The 8,427-nt window shown below is 39.8% G+C and overlaps 1 protein-coding gene across 2 annotated transcripts; it reads left to right on the top strand.

The window, feature by feature from the left end:
- Window positions 1-367: 367 nt before the first annotated feature.
- LOC125296426 lies at window positions 368-7,400 on the top strand. 2 transcript variants are annotated; one of them, XM_048246339.1, is made up of 5 exons: window positions 368-567; window positions 5,471-5,665; window positions 5,817-6,056; window positions 6,192-6,218; window positions 6,505-7,400. In XM_048246339.1, the coding sequence occupies exons 2-5, from the start codon at window positions 5,584-5,586 to the stop codon at window positions 6,771-6,773; spliced, it is 618 nt and encodes a 205-aa protein (XP_048102296.1). In that variant the 5' UTR covers window positions 368-567; window positions 5,471-5,583; the 3' UTR covers window positions 6,774-7,400. The 2 variants fall into 2 exon arrangements, with proteins under 2 accessions (XP_048102296.1, XP_048102297.1); XM_048246340.1 differs by having other exon boundaries at window positions 370-567; window positions 6,617-7,400.
- Window positions 7,401-8,427: the final 1,027 nt, after the last annotated feature.

Below are 8,427 nucleotides of genomic sequence, written 5' to 3'. Positions count from 1 at the left end.
ACATCTCAACTGAAGATAGGGCAAACTGTAATGCTGCCAACACCACCTCAGTTGCTTTGTAGTTTTCACATGTCATGTGTGTACAGTATGTGGGTGTCTGTGATGTGTTTTTGGTATTGAATGAGGATGGGATTGTTACTGTTATACTGTATGCTATGCTGTGTGGATGAGATATGTCACATGCTCTTCTATGAAAAATAAATAAACTTAAGGGGTCAGGCTTCGAAAAAAAACATTTTAAAATAAGGACCACCCTAGTGTTTATATGTGCTGCTCTGCTATGGAACATGAAAAGAAGACGTGTGGAAATGATCATCCCTATGGAATAATAGACTCTATCAATCTATCTATCTATCTATCTATCGCAAACAGCCCAGCCTTCATGCTTTCACTTTCGCTGAGGCTTTTCATGAAAGAGCCGAGTTTATTAGAAACACAGTGCTGAGTGCTCTGCAGTGGACAGGGAATGCGCAAAGGGTTAGCCTACTTCTCCATGGAAAACGAAGCTGAACACACTCTAAACTTCACTGTTTTCAACGGATTTTTTGGCAGTAGGATACTTATTTGGTAAGTCAGTGGCGCCGCCAGCCTGTACGCACTGTGCTGTAATTTCTCAACGCTTTATTCATGAAATCACTCAATATTACAACAATAAAAATAGCTTGTGTACTGTCTTAATTGAAACATGCGTCACGCACAAATGATAGCCTATGTTTAAGGCAAAGATAATGGACATCTCAACATAAGGATACATTAGAAGATGATGATTGGTGTAAACGTTGTCAAGCAGTTCTGGCGCTTAAAAACGCAACGTTCCATTTATAAATCATTCAAGCGTAGTGCGTGTCATGACAAGAAAACAGCAGCTTAATATTTTCCAGGGGTTACACAGAAAAATGTGCGCTGTTCTGCTGAAGGCAGTGAGATTAGTACGACTACGACGGAGTATTAGGTACGACGGAGTATTAGGGCCACACATGAAGAAAAAAAATATTTTTGCCATGGCGAGATTAAACTCGACATGTTGACTTTAAAGTCAGCATGTCGACATTAAACTCGACATTTCGAGAATAAAGTTGAAATATAATATCTACTTTAATCTCGACGTGTCGTCTTTCAGATAGATTGCGTCTTGTCTGTTAACTACTCATTGCCGTCATCGTGAAGTGCTGTATCTTGCGGTTGGAAATACCATGCACTATGCCGTTTAGTATATAGCTAGAATAATACATGTATCCAATGATATGTTTCTATACAAAATGCTATTTCACTCTGTTTTACGTGGGTAAGGCCACCGCACATTCAAATAACTGCCCTTCATGAACCAGGCCGTCACTCTCCATAGGTTAACTAATTTCTCTAAAACTGCTTTTCCATGTCTCACCTGCAATAAACATAGGAGGCTAAACACAGGTATAGCCTAAGCATATATACAATTTTGTTCCCGTGAGGGAATATGTGTGCATATTGCCATGTCGACATTAAACTCAACATTTCGAGAATAAAGTTGAAATATCATGTCGACTTTAATCTCGACGTGTCGACATTAAACTCAACATTTTGAGAATAAAGTTAGTTTGGAGAGAGAACGACCGCTCGGGACGATTGAAAGGGAGGACGAATGAAACAATGCAACAAGTGCAGCAATGATTCAGAGTGTTCGCGTGCAACAATGATTAGACATAGGCCTATATCATGTGGACAAAACATAGAACATATTAACCTCCGTTGCTCAGCCTTTGCTGTTAGGTCCTATCACGGAGTTACAGGCGATAAATGCGATGGTCAAAAGTAGCCTAAACGTCATTAGCGGTTTATTTATTTATTAGGCCTATTATTAAAGAGTGTTTTTCATCTAAAAGGTTCAACTTCATGCGTATGCACTAGACTAGGCATACTAGGCGCTCTCCCCAATCATAGACTTTCACGTTGCTTGTTTGTAATGGATGCAAAACAGCCTATTGCTAAATGACTGGGACGAATGAAGCTGTCCTCCCGACCCCATGTAGGCTAGTAGCCTACCTACATGAACACCAGGGATGGAAATTGGCCACCCGCCCCCCGCCAAATGCGGGTAGTTTTGTGCGCTGGCGGGTGAATTTGGTCAACTTATCAGCCACTGTGGCGGGTAGATAAATAGAGCTAGCATAGGCTACCACAAATAGTCAGATCCGATCTAATTTTCATAGTTATTGACGGTTAAAAATAAGAAAGTGTCTGTAGGGATCATGTAACGTTACCAGCCGTAAATCGCGCTGATTTAAAGTTCAACAACTACCAGTGAGCCGCCACCTGCAGCACAGCCCACAGCATAGCCCAGCACAGCCTATAGTCACTGGTGCAGTGCTTCACTTTTTGCCATTACCATTAAGAAACTGTCGCTATGCTTTCATGTGCCACTGCTAGCTTATTTCAGGATGACTGCATAAACAAATCTAGTGAGATCTGTGGATCTGCGTTGTATCTAAACCAGGGGTCTCAAACACCCGGCCCGCGGGCCAAATCCGGCTCGCGTCCGGCCCAATTCCGGCCCGCGACGTATGTCAAAATAATAATGTAATTCGGCCCTTGAGGCTATTTTTAATTGCGACAAACAACGATACTGATTAAAATAGACGATAGATCCAAGTACGGTGACAAATCTCATTTGTAGCCTACTCTGCTCCACTATGTGCTAGACATCCAGAGCTTGATTCAAACCCAAAATCGCTGCGCAAAGTTTTCAGGAAATACTTGTATTAGGCCTACACGCGAGAAACACAAAGACGTGCATTTGTAATGACGCGGAAGCGATGCAGGCCATAGTTTTGCACAAATTGAAGCAGAAATAGGCCTACACCTAATGTTGTATTAGGTGTATTAGGTATATTCTGATTCTGAACATTGCATTTTCAGAAATAGCCGGCCCTCCAATCAGATGACGTTGGCAGGAGTGGCCCCCAGCTCATTTGAGTTTGAGACCCCTGATCTAAACAGACTAATATTCTCTCGCAAATTTGTCTTTTGAAGTGGCAAACAAAGTGAAATAACATTTTGTATAGAAACATTATATCATTATTCTAGCTATTTAGCCTAAACGGCATAGTGCATGGTATTTCCATAACCGCGAGACAGCACTTCACGATGACGGCAATGAGTAGTTAACAGACAAGACGCAATCTATCTAAATATCTGCTATCTAGCAATTTATCTGAAATAACACCTATTTGAAACCCATTTTTGTGTGTTAGTGTAGGCTACATAGCTTAAACTGTGTAGGCTATGTTTAAACAGTATTGCGAGTTCAATGTCAGCATGTCGACTTTAAAGTCGACACATCGAGATTAAAGTAGATATGATATTTCAACTTTATTCTCGAAATGTCGAGTTTAATCTCGCCATGGCAAAAATATTTTTTTTCTTCATGTGTGGCCCTAATACTCCGTCGTAATATAGCCTAAACGGCATGCATGGTATTTCCAACCGCGAAATACAGCACTTCACGATGACGGCAATGAGTAGTTAACAGACAAGACGCAATCTATCTGAATATCTGCAATCTATCTGAAATAACACCTATTTGATTTGAAGCCCATTATTCATGTAACATATTGTGTGTTAGTGTAGGCTAGCTTAAACTGCATGCTATGTTTAAACTGTATTGCGAGTTTAATGTCAGCATTGTCGACACGTCGAGATTAAAGTAGATATGATATTTCAACTTTATTCTCGAAATGTCGAGTTTAATGTCGACATGGCGACTTAAGTCTAATTGCGGTGATAGCCAAAACTAATGTGAATCACGGACTATCCTACAACCAAAGAAAGTAAAGGTGATTAGTAGGCCTACCTGCGTTAGCCAAATGAAGGACGGGACTGCACCCTTCACAAACCGTAAAATAAAGTTTATTAGTTTTACAGTTGACTAAAGTTGACAGTTCACCATCAGTCCACACAAACAATTCTGGTTTCCTTGCACTAGCCATTTCGTCGTAGCCTATTCTGTCTGTTTGTAAAGCGCAAGTTTTGGTCAATTTCTGTAAAGAAACAGTGCCACCTATAGGCCTGGGGTATGAAGTAACGTGTTGAATCGTGTTGAGATGGATCCGTTTGGACGCAAATATTCTTGATACGGTTCCAGGGAAGACGGAGGGAAAAAAGATCGGTTTGGTACGTGTGGACTAGGCCTTAACCTTAGTGTTACCAGAAGTGTCTTTTCTCTAGGCCTAGACTGGCAAATCTGGCAAATCTGGCAAATCGCGACATGAGCTCTTTGTTTTCTTTTTTTCTTTTCTTTCCCTTGTTTGCGTGTTGGGTAGCCTATGAAGCGATAATGCATTTAAAGCAATGTCATGTGAGCCAGAGCCGATATGGCCAGAGCTGCTTGCTCTGTTAAGGTATTTGCGTTAAAATGGTGTGTTAGCAGCCAGAATTTCAGAGAGTTTATTCAGAAGTTATATTTCCACACCACCAGACACCACTGATAGTGTTCAAAAGCAGAGGGCGGTGTTAACTCTATCAGCACTAATTGAAATAAATATAAAATATAAATATTTTGCTGGTTTAAGGTTATATTGGGTGAAATGTAGATACTGATAATAATAATTATGTGATAGCTTACTTTGTAGCGTACTTTGTAGCCTACTAGTTGGCTAATGTGCATTTCATTACAGGGCAATTCCACGGAACGCCAGTGAAATGCCTTGGCATTAGTATGATGTGAATGATAACATTCATTGTTTGTGCATTTTTTTCTCATGTACATTCTTCAGCCAAAAATAGCAAATGCTCAAATTTCATGTAATTATTCACATCATACCATACCATAACATTTTATTGGCGTTATGGATGTTACAAAAAACGTAATTTCCAATGGAATTGCCCAACACCAAAATGTAAGTGTCTATTGTGAGGGGAGAAGGACAAAGATGGACTTCAAACCTTGTGTTGTTTTTGCTTTGATACTTGTGTTTCTGTAAGATCTTACACTTTTGAACGGACTCTTCTGACCTAGTTAATGTTCCTTATTGATACTTTGCCTTGTGAATGCATTCTTCCGTCGGAGACTAAACTAAAGTCCTTATTTGATACTACCTGGTGTGTAGATGGCAAATCATGTATTGTATGACGATATAAATGTTTTTAACCCAGTTTTAATGTCTTTGGTTCTTATTTAAATAATTGGACAAAGGCATGTGTGTGTGCAGGGAGGTGTAATGATCTAATTTAGTGATATAATGAAACTATGATACGATGCGAGGTATGTGTGTGTGAGAATTGAGAAACAACTGATTGTCTCTTTGGTGCACAGTAATCTGATTGCCTGATGCATATGAGACCTCTCCGCAGAGGTTAATAAACTACTAATGAGAAAGACAAAACCTTATTTCAGACTCTCAGTATTTATAGTTTTTTAAGCAAAATTTCTTCTACACTATGTAGGTAGTCTACATAACATTTTTGAAGCAATGACTATAATTATTTTTTACAGTCATTGATTTGAGGAAAGTCATCCAGAAGAGGTCCAGTTTAGAAGTCCGGATAGAAAAACATTCCACTGCTGGGTTGCTGCTGGTCGGGCTAGAGGCTTGTGACTGTCCTGGCATGATGAAACGCCCACTCGACTTGGTCATGACATCATGGTTATGTATACTGGGTCAGTGCAGTTGTGAAGTAGCACAAAAAGGTAAGTAAAAATGGTGCTACCAAAACGGCTATATACCTCTGTTATGACATAACTTGCTAAGCAATTGCTTCTCTGACATGAGACTCTTTTGTCTTTTAACAATATGTCTCTTCTGACATGTTCTTGAATGAATGTTTTGTTTTTCTTTTAGGGATTGAGGTGAACTGCTTATATGATGCGGAAATTGGGAAAGTTACATGCAGTGTTGCTTTTCATGGCATGGCGGAATGTGAGGTTGTATCTGCCACACTCTGTGACATGGATGATATCTGCATCAAAAGGGAAGCACTGACTGTTGATGTCATGGATCCTAAAGAACAAGAGTATACTTTCACTGCTTATACGGAATGTGGCGTTGCAACAACATCGGTCAACATCACACTACCACCAGGTACCTTGCCCGTAACATATTCAGAGCCTTAACAGCTGAAATGTTAATGTTTTTGCATGAAGTAGCAATAATAAAACTATATGTATTATTCATTAACAATATTAAGTGATGTAATTCTATTTTTTCACCATATAGGCAAACTTGACAAGTTTGAAAAGGAATGTGAGTATACCACTTTATAAACACCTGAAAAAGATAGCAAATCCTGTATAACCAGGTTTTAACCATAACAGAACCATAAGGTTTATCAAGCTGGTAACACAAATGTAAAAATATGTGCTTAAGAAGGAAGTAGGTGGAGTCTCATTTTTTTATTAATTATTCTTGAACAATCAATGCAAAAACAACATTTCCAAAGTAAATACCATGCACAAATGAAGCTATTTATGAGAGTATGTACAAAATGATATACAAATATTATGATTTGTTTCGTGTTTGTTTATTTCAGATGAAGATACATTTCCTGAAGATCACCAAGCTCCTTCAAAGCCTATGTGGGCCATCCTAGGAACCTGCATTGTAATGTTTATTGTTTGCATGGTCTTTTTAAACCAACACAGACCCAGGATGTGCTCTGGATCAGGAGACAGAGATGTGGAGAGCCATAACACACGCCGCCATGTGGAGAGTCAACACACATCTCCAGACTCGCCTGACGGTGAGCCCCTCTCAGTGGGTCAGGAACCAAGAGACACTCACACACCTCTGGTGGCCTGAGACACAGATGAAGCCTCCAGCTGATTCCAGATCCAGACACAGATGAAGCCTCCAGCTGATTCCAGACATGGCACAAGTCATGGCATGACACAAGTCATGGCATTCTTAGATGCGTTCATTAAAAAGTAACACTTTTTGCACGCTGGAATTTCGGCTAAGGACTAAGGACGGCGCTTTTCTGGACTACCAGAGCTTTCATCCATCGATACTGAAGCACAGTTTAACCATGACAGCCAATTGCCGGATCTGAGACAGTGAGGAGGCATTTGAAAGACTTTGCGCTTTACACAATCACATTTGTCTCTACTTTCGGCCAGATATTCGATAAGATATATAACACGCTGAAAAATAGAGTGCAATATTGCTGACATTACGTTGTCAAAACAGTTAACACACAGGTCTAAACAGAATTACTCTGGCCAAAATGACACATTTTGCTTGCAAAAGACTAACTCTCTCAAAACATTTAAAACACACAGCAAAAGCCAATTTTGCCTTCAAACAACACAACTTGTAGTCAAATCACTAATTGTAGTCAAATCACTATTCGCTTTCAATCAATCATTACACACTGACTGTAAGGGTCCTGTCGTGTTTTGTTTTCCCTGTTTAGTGTTTTCCTTCATCAAGTCAAGTCAAGTCAAGTCGGCTTTTATTGTCAATTTCTTTACATGCACTGGTCATACAAAGAATTGAAATTTCGTTTCTTACTTTCCCATGCAGACATAGACATGCTTTAAATACAGACATAGACATACTATAGACATAGCCATAGACAATAAACATTAAATTAAAGTGCAAGACTGAAATATAGAACATGTATGTATCAAAATAGAAATATAGGACATATATATAAAAAAAATAGAGGTAGTTGTGTTATATATTTATATAGTCTTAACAGTTACATGAAGTTTAAACTTGTGCTTGTGTGACCTGTATATTTACATTGATATGCAGTATGCAGTAATTTCAAGTATATCAGGCTTGATGTGAAGCAGCAACACGTTAGGCTGCGCAGTCACAGTGCAGTTCCACAGGGACTGTCTTCATCTCTTGTTTACTTCCTGTGTCCTGTTCCATGTGTTTCTTTGTTTGTTTTGCCATGAGTTTCTGTTCCCTGTGCCCGTGTCTCCGCCCCTCACCTGATCCGCGTTAGTCTGTTAATTATGGTTTCCACCTGTCTTGTTACCTTGTTCCTTGTCCACCTGTGCCCTGTTACCCCTGTGTATTTAAACCCTCTGTCTCCCCTCAGTCTTCGTCGGTTATTAGTCTATGTTTAAAATAAAGATTCTTGCAACTCTGAAGAGTGCCTTGCCGTACTTTGCCCTACGTTTGGGTCAAGCCCTTGCAAACGTGACACTATCAGACACACTACTTCTGTTCCATTTCTTTCTAATTTTTATTATATCAGAAAAACCGTGAAAAGACTAAATGTATTGAAATAAAAATGAATTGTATTCACTCTTCTCAAGATGTAACTGTCATTGGTGTGTAAGACGACACAAATTTCATTGAACAACAACTTGGGGCAGCCGTGGCCTACTGGTTAGGGCTTCGCACTTGTAACCGGAGGGTTGCCAGTTCGAACCCCGACCAGTAGGAATGGCTGAAGTGCCGTTGAGCAAGGCACCTAACCATCACTGCTCCCCGAGCG

Source organism: Alosa alosa, chromosome 6 (assembly GCF_017589495.1).
Source record: "Alosa alosa isolate M-15738 ecotype Scorff River chromosome 6, AALO_Geno_1.1, whole genome shotgun sequence".
Classification (NCBI taxonomy): Eukaryota; Metazoa; Chordata; class Actinopteri; order Clupeiformes; family Clupeidae; genus Alosa; species Alosa alosa.
The sequence above is the reverse complement of the archived record's forward strand: the minus strand, read 5'-3'. Positions and strand labels throughout refer to the sequence as shown.